This window comes from Scatophagus argus, chromosome 12 (assembly GCF_020382885.2).
Source record: "Scatophagus argus isolate fScaArg1 chromosome 12, fScaArg1.pri, whole genome shotgun sequence".
Taxonomy (NCBI): domain Eukaryota; kingdom Metazoa; phylum Chordata; class Actinopteri; family Scatophagidae; genus Scatophagus; species Scatophagus argus.
In genome coordinates, this window is record NC_058504.1 from 6,023,516 (window position 1) to 6,039,888 (window position 16,373).

Genomic DNA, 16,373 nt, shown 5'->3' on the forward strand with positions numbered 1-16,373 from the left:
GGATTACACGTTGCTAAAAACCTGAAGAACATCTCTTACTATCTCATTCTCTTTCCATGTCCTGTCCTGTTTCCACCCTTTCACAGTGCCCCAACCTTTCAGCAGTGCTCTCTTTCACCATCTCCTTCTCCTAAATGAGTCAGAGAGGCAGAAAGAGATGCTGGGCCTTTACGCCCTCCATCTGCACGCACCGCATGTCCTGTCTGTCGGCTCTCCACACAGACATGTTGACAGGTGAAACGCCAGCTGCGGCTCTCAATATTGAAGGGCTACAACTATTTAGAGACGGACGTTCACTTAAACACAGTCCCATGGCGCAGTGAGGAATCTTGAACCCCTTCCTGTGAGGTGAGAGAGGCAGAAAATTCAAGGACAAAAAGACAATAATGCATAGCTTTAACTTTTTTTTTTTTTTAATGGCACCAATAACATGATTACACTGGGAAAAAAATAAAATTTTAACCTAAATGACAATAGACTGTACAAGATTGTCGATACAAAGATATTTGATAAAATTTTGTATATTCTGTCAGCACATATAAATACAGTATCTTACAATGACATGAACATGATGTTTTCTACATAGCTTACATTGCTACTATAACACAAAATCCACTCATGCAATATAATGCCCAATTACATGAAAACACAAACATGTTTAAAAGAAAATAAGTTAGACACACGCTTTTGAATTTAGCATTTGCAATGTTTTGTGGGCCACTGAGTTGCTAGAGCTACTGTCTGGTCCAAAGCCCTCTGACTAAAGGATCTAATAGTTACTATGACTTCGACACTAACGTCATTGCATGTACATGCTAATTCACATAACCACAGTCTGTCTGTTGGCAGTCCATTAGCTTTGATACAAACTCAAGATGGATTTGACATGAAATGGGTAAAAAAAAAAAAAGCGAAATGGGTGTCATTTGACAATAGTTTTCACAGAAAAATATAGCAGTGACTGAGGAAAACTGAGCTGTTTAGCATTTTTTCCACCCATGAAACAGAAAAGGAAGACCATGCTCCAGCTGCTCGGAGTGACTTTGTCAACAGATGAACAAAAAAGATGAGAGAACAGAAGACCAGTCAAAGGAGGAGCTACTAAGGTAATGCTTCAAGTTTATTTAGTTTATCAGTTAGAGCTGAAAGAAAATAAATGAAAATGTTGTTTTGATGTTTTGGGCAATGCTCTGATAGGAAACCTCGGGTCCTACCATTGATGTGGATCTTACTTTGACATGTACCACCTACTTAAACATTGCTGCTGACCAAGTGCATCCCTTCATGGTAACGGTATTCCCTGATGACAGTGGTCTCTTTCAGCAGGATAATGTGCCCTGGCACACTGCAAAAAACTGGGTCAGATCTCAATCAAATCAAGCATCTGTGGGATGTGCTGGAAAAACAAGTCTATTCCATGGAGTCTGTTCCACCTCACAACTTACAGGACTTAAAGGATCTGCTAATGCTGGTTTGGTGCCAGATGCCACAGCATACCTTCAGAGTTCCAGTCGAGTCCAGACCTCGATGGGTCAGGGCTGGTTTGGCTGATGGGCTGATGGCTGATGATGAGGCAGGTGGTAGTAATATTATGGCTGATTGATGTATCTTGTGTTTTTTTTGGTTGTTTCATTTCAATTTGAAACTTTTATAATTATTCTAATTGTTGTAAGGGCAAGGAGCTGGAGCTGGTTGTCTGTGCTGGGGTTATGAGACATACTTTTTGTTAATTTATTTAAATTGGTCTTAGCGCAGGTATACAGGTGTGGTTCATTTTATCTGAGGGCTGAGTGTTTTACAGGCCAGACTTTATTAAAGATCTTATCATTCTGAAAGTGAAATAAAAACAAAACAAAAAAATAAAATCTCTAAAAGGGATACCAAGAAAAAGACCAGAGGCCTGACTGGTAGTGGTTTGAAATCTCTGGCCTTCAGCTCCACAGTTCTTTTCACACAAAGATAACATATCTATGAGTATTATTAAAAAGTGGTATATATGAATTATCCATGTGGATATATTTGTACATTTTCCTAGAGTTTAAAGATTTATGTGCAAAAAATATGCTGAAGAACAAGCACACATTTAACTAAACCAAGTGATTCCTATATATCACTTCCTGTTCTGACAGCCTTGTAAAGTTTGTCACTGTTGCATTTTTTTTTAAAATGTACATGTTTTAAAACATATCTGGACAAAGTCACTGATCACTGATTCAACCACATGCATGGAGTGTCATGCTGTGATGTAAAACAGATGAAATCTACACCTTATCTGTTTTTATATAGTGGTCAGATTCATGAGCACACACAGGAATAACAAAATGGACACCCAAGAAACAGTGAAAGAAAGTCAATGTTTGTGATTTTATCCCAGTGTGGTGTAAGCAAACGTTTCCCAAACACTTCCCAAGAAGTGAAAACATGATACAGTGCTGATGATACGATGAGAGTAAAGTTATTCAGAACATGAACAAACCAAGCAGCAAGAAAAGAAAGAGAAAAAACGGGAATCTGTGTATCTGTAACACCTAAAAGAAAAGCGAGACTGTGAAAAACCAAAACCCTTTTGCAATTAGTGTTGCTCACGATTCTAAGATGTTGTGGCCCTTTTTTCATCATGAAAAAAGGGCCACAACTTAGACTTTGTGAATCAACCTGATATCTTTCTCCTGATGCACAGGATGCATCAGATTTTAGAACCCCAAACACAATATCATCAGCTCAACATCACCTCTTAACTTCACAGCCACTCTCTCCTACTAAAGCTGAGACTACAGTGTCTGAAAGCAGCTAACTCAGGGGTCATTTACAAAGTACACTAATTGCTTTACTCAAAACAGCTGTTGGTGACCTTGCTGACAAACTGGACCAGAACACCTACACAGGTGTTTTCTCTTCATCTGGCTGATCAGACCACTGCCCAGGATGGAGCAATGTTGGGAAAGATTTTGGATGTCCTATACAAAATGGTGCAACATGAGAGTGAGCAAAACATTAATCAAATGCAATCTGTACAAGACAGAAGGTCTAAATGATCTCTCAGCCAAAAGGAGTGAAAACACTTGTGAAGGTACATCATGGGCTTTCAAATGACATTGAGATGAGATCAAATTGTAATACAGTAATGAGAAGATGACTACAACCCGCATGTAAAGGCATTTAAAACAAAATCGGCTAAATCTGTAGATGAGTGAATCAAAACATAAAGAACCAAATATCCCAGGCTTATTTGAAAATTAAATTCATTGCCACTGTGGAGCCAGTGTGTATTTCTATGATAATCAACATAACTTTCTGCAGAGCTCTCAATTTTAGTGATAAAAACACCAATACCTGATTCAATTTTAAGCTGCATCCCGTCATTTTAACTTTTTAACATCAAAAATGTCATGACTGCGACATACGACTTTCATTTTCCTTATCAGGTTGACAGATGGCCCTGCAGGCGGGAAGGCAGCCCTTTATTCAAAAGCTACAGATGAGTCACTCTGCTTTGTGAGAAACCATGTGTGGAGCACAGAGCACATGCAAAACCTCCTTTACAGGTGATGTCATTTTCTGAGGGGTTTTAAGAAGAGCTAAGGACTTTGAGTGTCATCTTAAAATTAGAGTTTAAGATGAAGTTACTCTCTTTAAAGCTCTCTAAATCTCATGACAGATTAACAAGAATATGTGACAGATCCAAAAATCCAACAGTGACCCATGAAATCTGGAAGCAATTCTTGGGAGGCGCCATTTTACACAGAAGCGCTGCTGATCTTCATATTGCTATAGACGTTAAAAGTATGGCAGGAGGAGCACTGATATCCTTCAACCCTCTCTTCTAAAGTCAGTGAGCATCGATCAAAGCTGGTCAAAAGACATGACGCGAAACAGGAAATGCCACCTTTTACTAATGAGGGTTGAGAACCGGACAGCAGATGTACTTAGGGAGGAGCTCCTCGGCTATAACAGAAATCACACTGTGGCTGCTGCCAAAATCAGTGTAGTAAGAGAGATCCTTGCACACAGTACCCAGATAGCAGCTGAACTCGGCAGAAGCAAAAACCAGCAGCCGTCATCTTTGCCGAGGTGGTGGGACTTTGTCTTAATTTGTGTTTTTTTATGGCTCAGTTGGGATGATGCCTGAGATATAATTTAAAATGATGCTATGGCATTACACACATGCTATATTGTTCTTCATAGATTACCCACGATGAAGCAGGGTGCTAAATGCCATATAATTGTATTCCACTGAATACACGAGTAGAGGCTTGTAGTGTAGTAGAGCTGTGTATTGAGATAAATTGCTGGCTTGCTCAGTTCGTTTTGAAGCTTGACTGTTCATTGTCACTACAAATAAGGCCTTGGAGCAAAAAAGAGATATTTAAAAATCTGCAGAAAAGATTTCATATAAAAAAATAACCTTGGCTAAAACGTGTTTTTGGTTTTTCCTTGTATAGTTTTCACTTGATTGGCTTCCATATTGGCTAAAAATAAAGATCTTTTCTTTCTTTACATTCTTCATTGTTTGGGTTTGAATAAGTCTGTCTTTGCACAACAAAATGACTGCTGGAGAGGCTGAGGAAGATTCCATGTTTCTGTATATGACTCCTCGTGGTCTATTGCGTGTCGCTTTCCTTGTTCTTTGCTGTGTGTATCAGCAGTCAGTGTGAGCTCTTGTGAATCAATCTGCATGCACAGGAACATTTTCGCGTAAGAGCTGAACGTGAAACGGCGAGACGTGCTGCTAGCCTCGCTGCTAACACTGGTAGTGAATGTGCTGGTGCTGGTGTATATTTCCATCCACGTGTGAATGTGTGTGTGTGTGTATATCCGTGTAGATCTTTGGGTAGACCTTGGGGACCAATCCAGTGCCTCCCTGAGCCAGGAGCAGCTGCTGATGGGCAATGTAGTCTTCATATGAAAGACAATCTTTATCCCCACTGGCTGGTTGAGTAGGCGGTCCCGTGCAGGCTCGGTCACGATTGGTCGCAGGAAGACGCTGGGTGGCAGGAAGAGCAGTGGATGATGAAGAGGAAGAGGAGCAGGTGCGTTTTGATTGGCAGAACCAAAGGAGTGCTGTGCCTAAGATGAAAGCGACGCCTGCTGGTATTCCAATAATGACGGGCCAGGGGAGGCTTGGGGATGTTACTGTGGGGACAGAGTTGCTTTGTGGCTTCAGATCTGCAAGGGAGCGAGAGATGACAAAATTCACAAATGAAAAAAACAACAGAATCATCTGTCTCCATGTTAAAAGCTTAACATATTGTTGGCATGTTGCCAACTCATGGTGTTATACAGAAGTGTATAACATTAAGCCATCGGGGCTTAACAAATGTAGGTTAGTCTAAGTAGAGTAGGTATAACGAGCTGAGTATTGAACACCTTCAGGCGCCATTGTGGTGTCCAACAGCATTAGAATAACTGAAAACTGGCATTAGCACAAGCAACAGTAGAAAAACAACTTCACAGGTGTACTGCTTTGAATCAGATCTGCTGGTGAAAGACCTTATTCTGCATATTTTGACATGATCACAATTCTCTGACCTGGTAGCACCGTCAGGTAGGCACTCCTGAAGCTGTAGCCCATAGTGTTTGCTCCCAGGCAGATGTACATGCCAGCATCCTCCTCCTTGGCTCTGGTTATCAGCAGTTTGTTAAGGTAGGATCCATCAGGACGTGACCAAACCTCCCCTGTAGGCAGGACCACAAAGCGGTGGTCTCCAACCTTTGGATGAAATCATGCAAAATATCAGTTCAGTCAAATCCTACTATTTAAGCATTATTTACACGAAAAATTGGGTTTACATGAAGAAGTGGTTTCGGTAATGTGTGTGTGTGTGTGTGTGTGTGTGTGTGTGTGTACCTCTATGGTGGAGTTAAATTTGTTCTCATCACCAGGTTCAACTCTTTTAAGCCACTGAATAACTGGCTTCACGTCACTGCGGACTTTACACTGGAAAGACGTGGTTCCCCCGTAGTCCACTGTGGTGTTGACTGGGTGAGTACCAGTCAGAATGGGCTTAGAGTTGGTGCGCTCTGAAAAAAGATACAACAAAGAGACAACCACATCGACACACACACACACACACAAAGAGAAATTTATGATTATATTCAATATCATAATTCAATTGGCAAAATAAATTAAAAAAACGGTTTGATTGTTTTGTTTTGCAAACTTGTCAAATTCAGCTGCGTTCAGAATAAAAATCACGAGAAAAGCACAGTAAGGGGAAAATATTTCCTCTTTTTGTTCAACGCATTTGAGCCAAAAAAACACACCAGCTCTGAGAGAAAACAGTTTGCAAGCATTATTTATAGTGTCTGTATTCACATCCTCCCTCTCTGTGGAAGATACTCAAACAAGTTCCTTATCTTCAGCTCCCGCCTTTTTGTTCTCAGTTTATGCAGCAGAATAAACACACCTGCCAGAGACAATTGTCTCTTTTTTAGTATCTGTTAATGCAATTGCACAAGCAAGAAATGAAAAAAAAAAACAAGAAAATCAGATGCTTTGTCCCGTCAGCTGTTTTGAATCCTTTTGTCAGCAGAATCTGAAAGGCGTCTGCAGAATCGCTGTTATGCAATTAATGCATGAAGTTGGACAGGAGCGTAGTTTTAAAACCTCAGCTGACTTTCAGGAAGATACGACATGTACTCATGGGGTGATGTGGAGAAGATGAGATGTGTGTTTTGCTATAGAAATAGGTTTAAGACTGTCAGAGCAGCTTGCAGCGCCAGCTTCTTGCTACGTTTGCTGTTTTTAAAGCAAGAGTCTTGTTACAGACAGCACTGCAGAAAGCTCAGGGTGTTATAAATTAAATTATTTGAACTTTGTGTGAATGTGTCACAGCACATTTCAAAGACATCTGGCAAACATGGCTACTTATGAAAGGAAATGCAAAGGAATCAAAAACACAAACAACAGTGCCAAAACTCAACAAAACGCTAACTATTCAAACGTGGAAGGAGACGTTGTGTGAAAACTTTGGGGATTCATTTTTCTTTTAGGTAGTCAGTCAAAGCTCAGGAGGGATGCCAAACGATGCAGGAGTAACATTTTCATCTCAAAATGATTTTAATCCCAGCTCTAAAAAGCTCAAAAGTCCTGGTCAAGCAGGTGCAAACCTGCAAAATGAATGAATTTATGATGTTGCTGATGTCCTGTAAGTATTTCAATTTATGAGTTATTTCACTGGTTTTCGGTCCTGGAATCCTTTTTCATGTTTTCCTTCTAACAGCTGTCGGTGACTGACAACTGTGTGAATCTCTACTGATAGAGAAAATGTCACATTTGACATAAGCGAGCTGCGGTTTGATTTACTTCCTTTCTGTGTGTGTGTGTGTGTGTTCCAGGAAACACTACAGCTGTACACTAATGTACAACAGATGCAGTGAGCAAAGTGAGAGGAGCTCGTCTGAGGCTCTCAGCAGAGCTATCACATTCAGTAACATGCAGTTCAGTGCGCACACGCCCGTGCACACACACACACACACACACACACACTGACAAATTAACCTCCATCGAACTTAACATTAAATCATCCAGCACCAAAACAGCTTCTGCAGCCTTCCAGTACAGCCTAATACATCAGAGTACACTCACAACTCATCGCTGCACACTTTCTACTCTCAACAGTAAAACCTGACCTTTTTTAGACTAAAACTGCAGCTGGCTCACCGTCCATGATGAAAATCCCGCTGTATTGTCCCTGCTTGCTTGACTGATGTTTACTGACAAGCCTGGTGGTGATCAATAAATGTTAGTGAAGTGAAAGGAGGTGTTTAAAGGCTATCTGTCTAAGGCTAAATGTCTATTCTTGGTGCAACTCATTAGCCAGCACAGTGGGTGTTCTGCATCTGAACCAACCAAACAAGACTTTGCCTTCAGTTAACTAATACAAGCAGCATTGCCAGCTGATTCTCTCTCTCTGCGGGTCACACTTGTACATCTAATTCAAAAATTTGTAATTTCAACCTGAATGGGATACATTTTCAGAACATCTGTAAAAAAAAATACCCATTTTGGATGTCACAAAATGATCTCACTTACTCTGACGACTGTTGGTTAACATGTCCAACATAATATATTAGATAATATAAGAGCCTGCCGATGACAAACAGGGCTGACAAACAGAACAAGCAGCATCTCTTATGAAAGCAAAGGCTGATCACTGGACTCAGACTCTTTGCCAGCAAATCATTTCAATAGCTGAAAATTTGATTATGGTGTTCTTGATCATATAATCTTAGACATTAGACATAATCACTGTATTGTGAGTCAGAATGGGAACAAAACCGTATTATTTTACCAGATAGCCCATCAGTCAAACAGTAATACACACACTGTACAGTACAATGGCTGCTATTGTTTGGGAAGGATGTTCTCTGCTGGTACATAATTTACCACTGTATCATATACCAGCTGGAACAACTCAAACACACCACATTTAAAAAAAATGTGCTTTCTTACATGTCACGATATCAAATGACCACATGCAGCCATATTTTTCATCAGATCAAAATTTTTAAAGGCACATTTTTAGGATGCCACATCTCTTGAAAGTATTGCTGAAACAATTCCTGCAGTCAATAAATGGATTAGTTGATCCACAAGAAATAGCTAACAGGTTTGATCATCGGTAAAACATTTGTTAACATCTGTCAAGAATGCCAAATCCATCCATACATCTTCTATACCGCTTATCCGTGAGAAGAATGCCAAATATGAACTTCTTCCTTTTTTTGAGGATTTACTGCTTCTACTTTGGGTTTTGGACTGTTGGTTGGACACTGACTTTGAAGAACTTAAAATCTTTCCTAAACTCACCACCTCTTAGTATCAATAAAAGTCCAAACACAGTACCAGACTGATTCTCACATGTGTTTAGATGGCAACATTTTAAACGTTTACGAGTACAATAACATCCTGCTGTCACATGACCCAAGCAGTAGGAAGATTACATGTGGTTTATATTTACTATAGTTATATGTTTGCAATGCATGGTGACTCACGTATGACTTCCACTTTGTAGGTGGCGTTGATCTCTCCTGCTCTGTTGGAGACGTGGCAGGTGTACTTCCCGCTGTGCTCAGGCATCAAGTTCTTGAGACTCAGGGTCCACTTCTTCTTCTTCCCTTCCTGTCCTCCTGCTCCACCGCCCTCGTCCACCAGCGGGCGACTGTCCTTCAGCCAGACAATATCAGGGCGAGGGTTACCACTTGCCGTACACTTCAGACGCACTGAGCTGCCCACTGGGCGAGCGATGACGCGCTTCCTCATCTTTGACGGCTGAGTGAAACGTGGACGTACTGCAAGTGGAGAAAGGGTGAAACAGGGAATTGCTAATTAGAAACAGATCGAGTGTCGGAATACAAGCTGTGCTGCTACTGAGTTAACTGAAAATGTAAATGTAAAAAGATAAATAACACACAGAAACTCTCTTTCTGGCTCTCGGTCAGCTACAGATAAAAGATGAGCAGGACAGGAAAGCAGAGAACAGAAGAAGTTGCTGGCAAAGATGAACAGCACACAGCAGGTTTATTTCATCAGAGAGTCTTAAAGGTTACTTTTATAAGATCAAATCCAAGTTATCTGAGCAGGATGTGTCATGAACAAGGGGTTCAGAAATCTAACTATTTTTGCTGTTAGAGAAATCTATTATTAGCATTTTGAAGACGAGTTGCTGTCATAGACTGCAAATTTAAATATACTGGAAATTAGTTGTTGTAAATTAGGCAGGACGGAAAAGCCAACTCTCCTTTAACATCGGATGAATTTCACGTTGTATCTATTTTATTTTAGAATGAATAAAAACACATACAACTGTTAATGACCTGCATTCGTACTCCATATTCCAGACGCACGTTTGCGTGGCTTTATGAACTGTTTGTTGTTGCTTCCGTGTGGCTCACCCTCAGGTTGTATGTGTTGAATCCTTGTTAATGCATGCAGACATCTACAGCAGCTTATTAATTTTCTGTTCCACAAATACTCTGCACTGGAGCGTAACCTTCCACAACACACTATGAATGAGTTCCTTTGAAGTTAATAATAATCTGCATCTACACTCAAGTACATTCATGCCTGACGTGAAAAGGCTTCTGTTTTTCCTAGACAAACACGGGTTTCCAGTAACTTTTTGAAACAAGAAAAATTAGGAACAGATTGAATATTTTTATTTTTTTTACATTGAGGGACTTTTTATGACTGAACGTGAGTTTTGGTAAGTTGTTAAGATGGACATTTTCTGCAGTGTAAAGAGTGTCAGACAGGCTGAGATCATCGGCACAGGCTGTGCCAAGAATTCCTTGTTGTGTTGTAACAACGTACAACACGGTGCCTCTTGGTCTATACAGTCTAATTTGCTGTAATAAACCAGATTGTTTTGTATGAGGAAAAAAATGCTTGAATCACTTCCTCTTCTTTCTGACATGAAAGAGACACTCACATGACTGACACACACACACACACACCCGATACCTTATTTTCCACTGATCCAGCACCTCTGGCCCCAGGTTTGCATGTCTCTGCTACTCGTAAAAAAGCCACTTTTATTGTTGTTGTTTGTTGTACCTCAAATCATGCATCAGTGAGATCACCTTCGAAACCCACTAGACAGCTATTTAACATTACTGTACATATCGGCTCATGAATGCCAGCCTGTGCACAAGTTGTAAAAATAGACAGTGACTTTGCAACACACCAGACATCCTTTCATTCATGCAAATCCTTTATTTCCAAACATTAAATGGTCAGTTAACCCCACAGACCTGTTCAAACATTCACATCCCTCCATGAATCTCTTCACAACCACATATCTCTCTTTAAAAAAACAAAACAAAACAATCAGTGAGCAGTGAAAACAGATCAAAGAGGGGGAAAAGAAACTATCCAGTAGGGAGGGAGGAGAGGAAATCATTCACAGCAGCCCTTGATTTTACAGCCCTCATGCTCTAGCCACAGCAGATAACCATCAACCGGGGCGATAAATCACTCTGAAACTACTGCAGTTGCCTCTCTTTCTTTGGACACAGTTATTATTCTAGCTCAGAGTAAACAAAGAGGGGGGAGAGTTATGTGACGGGTTTGTGTGGTCAAATGCGGAGCTTTCACTACGGCAGCATTACTCAGTGGAATATAGCTCTCTGTCCGACCAACAGGCAGCTGGGCAGGATGACAAAACAAACATACTCGAAAGGATTTTACGTCTCGCCTTTGCCGAGTTTGAGAAAAAGCTACCGGACTACAGCTGAACCGAGACGAGACTGAGTCAACAGTTCTACCAGAGAGCGGGGAATGTAGAAGAAGACAATGATTAATATGCTTAGTCTTCTGGCAACTTTGATAATGATATAAATTAACTGCACAAGCACAGGATGGAATAGCTACACCAAAGTGCAGCTACATCGGATTGGATTAAGATGAACAAAATACAGCAAAGTGCAACTGAGATGAATAGATTTATACTGTCAAAGCTGAACCAAATCAAACAGAAGTTAAGGAGAAAAACGATGGAAAGAGAAGGAGCGAAGTTCAAAGTAAGGTTAGCGTGAAAAAGAGGACTGACAGATTGCAAGAAACAGACGAATAAAACTGGAGTGACGGCAGAGAAATTGAGAACAAAGAGAATGAGGGATTGGAGTTAAAACACTGAAAAAAAAAAGCAAAGGCAAGAGAGAGGGCACGTGAAGACGAAAAAGAAAAACAGAAAGGAGACGTCGGGCAGGCTGGGAAAGCAGTGAGAGAAGGTGAGAGCACGAACGGGTGAAAGGGCAGGCTTGTTCTGGGTCTCAGGGGCCACTTCAACGCCACACTTCACAGTGTAAAAATACTGCTGACCCTCTGACTGACTGCCAGACACACAGGCAGAGAGAGGTTTGTGATTTCCAACTTGGATTCTGAGATTACAGATATTTTTACTAAGTGGGGTAATTGTGGTTTATCGAGAGTTGAGTTTAGTTGAGATGAACATAAGGACTACAGTCACCATAGGTTTAATGTGAACAATTAAGTCAGGATTTGACCAAATATTAGATGCTGAAACCACTCTAATGCTTAAAGTGCCGGGAAACAGGGGACGTTTGGCATACAAAGTGGAAGTCGGGGAAACACTTAACCTGTTAATCAACACCTAAATTGTTTGTTTGATCCTTAAGCGAGCAGAAATTTAAGAAAGCTGGACTTTTATAAAGAGTTGCAGGTATTTCTTGGTAAACAACAGCAGAGAGTAAGGACTTCTCAGTGTCACCTTCAGCTCAAACTGCTCAAACTCAAAAATCAAAACATTGTGCAACAGATTTTGATTCTTGTAATCAAAATTTTGCAAATGAAAATGGAGAAAATCATTTAGTGTTTTTGTCTCGACGATCACAAGGTTGACAGCAGAAATGCAGGCCACATTACATTTCATTGGCCTTCCGGCCAACGGCTGAGCCATGATCAGCTGCTTCGCTGAGCGCCTGCTTTTTTCCCGCCCTTGCGATGACACCCCTGAACACTCCTGAACATTCAAATAAATTACAGGCTAAAATCAGTTTGAGTGTATGTGAGAGTGAGAGTGTATGTTTGGTTGTGTGTGAGGACAGAGAGACAAACGGATAAAGAGAAGGAATATGTGTGGGAAAAAACAAAAACCGCGACAAAGAAGTAAATGACTGAGATTACGCTTAAGTGTGATTGTGCATTGAATGAGGAATAGGGACAGTCTGATAAAAGGACAACAAGAAGCAAAGACAGAAGGGTTCAGTTACATGATGGGGAGACCAGAGAGACTTGGGAAGGAGAGAGGGAGGAGGAATGTGTCCAACCAAATCACACCACACACAAATAGACTGCTCTCCCCTCTGTCAGAGCCAATTATCTGAGCAAACAGCCACTTGGACACGTGCCTGTGTGTGCTTGTGTGTGGGCATATACCCTCACCTTCTCTCCTCTGACAGTGCGGAGGGACGGTGTTTATTGTACATGCTGCTACTGTACTTTTTAAAATGTTACACACTCTACAGAGTCACCTCCAGGCTTCCTTCTCTTTTTAAAATGTGCATGTAGTGATGACACCAGAGATATCATGAGTGGTTACCCAGTTTCCCAGCCAGCTCTGGGGCATGTTCGGAGTCACCATTGGCCATCCCGGCTCCACCTCTTGAACTGTCATCTGGTGAGGGAAAGAGAGAAGTATCATTAATGAACTGACAACTTCTGAACAGTTGATCATTAGTTTTATCTTATACAAAACAACTGAACAACGCTGAATTGTCTTGATGAAGTCATGATTTCTCCACCCGCTTGCTGCTCTAGTTAAAGTAAAATAAACATTACTTATGTGCAAAATGCTGAGGTGGGTCAATGTGCTAAAAAACTAAAAACAAATGTCACGAAGCCTCATGAGTGGAAGTTGTTTTTTTCTGTTTTGCATCTGACAGCTCTTTTCCAATCCAAGATACTACATAGACAAAAGTACTGGGACACTTGACCATTACACCAACGGGGACTTTAATGACATCCATGCAGTAGAGCATGTTTGAGGTCAAGTGCTAATATTAGACAAAAAGGCCTGGCTCGCAATCTCTGTTCCAGTTCATCCCAAAGGTGTTGGATGGGGTTGAGGTCAGGGCTCTGTGTGGGCCAGTCAGGTTCTTCCATGCCAAACTCATCCAACCATGTCTTTATGGAGCTTTGCTTTGTGCACTGGGGCACAGTCATGCTGGAATAGAAAAGGTCCTTCAACAAACTGTTGGCACAAAGTTGGAAGCATAGCATTGTCCAAAATGTCTTGGTATGCTGAAGCATTAAGATTTCCCTTCACTGGAAGTCAGGGGGTCCAGCACCTGGAAAACAGCCCCATACACAATACTTATATATAATATAATATAATGTATAAGTAATAGATTAGTCTACTCTCACAAACTGGATGCAAATGAAGCATCACTGTCATACACATTTAAAAATATTTAGACCTTACAGTAAGAAGACCATTTTTTGTTTTTTAAGTAAAAATCCTTCAACAACAAAAGCAGAAAAACATAGGTGGATCAGTGGTTAGAAAAACCATACAACAACGGAGGAGTGATTCCCCGAAGTGGCAGGTAAAATCTGATCAACAGGTGAGACTGCCAATGCAGTTTATGGTTAAAGATCTAAAAAGAAAGTGGAAAGCATTTTCCCAACATTCCCTTTCATGAAAAAATAACACAAATTCTCCTCTGAATATCTCTATTCTGCATGTGCCTCTATCATCTTCTGTAGTATCTTACTGCCTTTTCTCTCACGTCGGTGTATCTGTTTGATGTTTTCCCACGTAGATTGTCAAAAAGATACAAACATCTGACTGCACTGTCACGCTCGGAACGGCTTCAAGATGGAGCCAATGTATCCGAGGGGCCCTTTAACAGGGAGGCGGGAAGGGCTGATACAGTCCAATATCACGTCTGTCAAAATACAAGGTGGGTGGGTGGGGGTTGGTGGCTGACTGACAACGGCCAAAACCTGGTGGCAGTTATGGAAAGAGAGGAAAAACGGCCTCTGGACTGCCTGACTGCCTGCAGGAAATATCTGACAGTGTGTGCGGAATTACTGCAGTTTATTGCACATGTGGGTACATACAGAGACTTAGATTTTAGAAGACCACCTGAAAGCTCAGAGTGTTTAATGCAGCGCCAAATGTCTTTAAAGCATCACTATCTGGACGATGGAATGAAAGACGCATTTGAAATGCAAATAAGAGGCATGAGCTGCATCCTCGGGGGGTGGTATTAATAGCATACTGGCAGTCCGTGTGGTGCAGACCCCATATGTGATATGGATTCCTATATGGGTGTGTCAGTACATGTGTGAGTGTGTGTGTTCTGGTGTTATTTAACTAAGTGGTAATTTGAGGTGCTGGTACTCCTGTTGCACCTCACTCTCCCTTCCCTCCCTCGGACCCCCCCCCCCCCCCCATCGCTCCCTCCTGCCACATGCACTGTGTGTTCTGAGAAAGGGCAGGGTGTTTGAAGCCAAGCGGCGTGAGTGTCTGATCTGAAGGGGGAACATGGTTTAGCACTCTTAACAGCTAGAAAGCCCTCCCCCAGGCCTGGTGCGAGCCTGTAAACCTTACTTGGCTGACCTGCTACAGAGCCATACATCCAAAGTTTGTCCCAAATTTAAAACTTACATGCACATGTAGCAGCTATATGTTGAGGTATTGATACGGAGGCAAATCGGCATCCAACCACAGGCAACACAAAATGTACTTAGGCGATGTTTTGATTAACATAACATAAATATACAAACACAGAGAGATTTGCGATAGAGCTGTTATGTGTGAAAAGTTAATAGGTTCCTATCTTTGGAACAAGTTAAGTTAACACAGAAAATGTGTGCATGCAAACACCATATACCTAGATGTACTGACTACCATACTCTCTACCATACACCAATGTAGATATTCTGAAGTATTGTGTGGTAGCTATTATTTACTGAACTACAGAGTGTCTACCAACTACTTGGATGTGTATTAATGTCCTGTATAATAGAAAGACTGTGCTAAATGTTGATTGGGTTCTGTGTAAATATCTAATTGCCTTGAAAGATGCAATGGCAGTTACTTGAAATATTTTCACTTGTGTCTTTATTTTTTACCTTTATTATATTTTCATTAGCTTTACTGCAGTTGTGTCGATGCTACAGCCTGGAATGCGAATAAAACTTCTGCACCAGTTGTCTTACTGTATAGTTTTACCTTAAGCACTGTACTTTTTTTTTTTTTTTGCTGCTGGAAGATGACTAATAGAAATGAAATTAAAGTTGAGTGAATACAGGACACATTATTGGCAGAGTGGCCTTCACCAGAGCAAGAGCACAGAACAAAAAACAGTTCCAAAGATGAAATACACATCTCCAAACACACACCTAAATCTGTGTTAAGAAAATCACACAACTTGAGTTTCTCCCATGAAAGTGAGTAATTATTGCCATTTTAGGTAAAGCTAATTAGGTACCATAAAGCTGAGATTCTGATCTACAGTATCAAATAGACATGAATCATTTCAAACTACTTCGACATTTCTTGAAACACATAATGATTTCAACACTCGTATAAACGTAGTCTGATAGTGAAGACCAGACATATGATGTCAGTACAGCGATACCGTCTGACTACAAGCACATGATGTCGCACACACGACCAGCAGACCACTCCACTATCACTTCAATCATGACTTCAAGAGGAAGCCTATTCAGAGAGCAGAGAGAGCAAACTGAATGTGTTTTACAAAACATAATGTTATTAACACTATACTCTTGCACACAAGTCAGTCACCCAAGACTCCTGCCATTCCCTTACATAGACATGGGATGTGACACCTTTCAAAACCACCTAGACCTTTAGTGAGCAACACTGTAACAGAAT

At 41.0% G+C, this 16,373-nt stretch overlaps 1 protein-coding gene across 2 annotated transcripts in view; it reads right to left on the reverse strand.

The window, feature by feature from the left end:
* Window positions 1-392: 392 nt before the first annotated feature.
* Window positions 393-16,373, reverse strand: part of fgfrl1a (fibroblast growth factor receptor like 1a) — a 65,291-nt gene continuing 49,310 nt past the window's right edge. For both annotated transcript variants that reach the window (XM_046405714.1, XM_046405715.1), the window contains exons 4-8: window positions 13,065-13,139; window positions 8,998-9,294; window positions 5,849-6,021; window positions 5,530-5,710; window positions 393-5,166 (exon numbers count right to left, since the gene is read on the reverse strand). In XM_046405714.1, coding sequence (XP_046261670.1) covers window positions 4,742-5,166; window positions 5,530-5,710; window positions 5,849-6,021; window positions 8,998-9,294; window positions 13,065-13,139 — 1,151 coding nt within the window. In that variant the 3' untranslated portion in view covers window positions 393-4,741. The remainder of the gene's footprint in view (window positions 5,167-5,529; window positions 5,711-5,848; window positions 6,022-8,997; window positions 9,295-13,064; window positions 13,140-16,373) is intronic.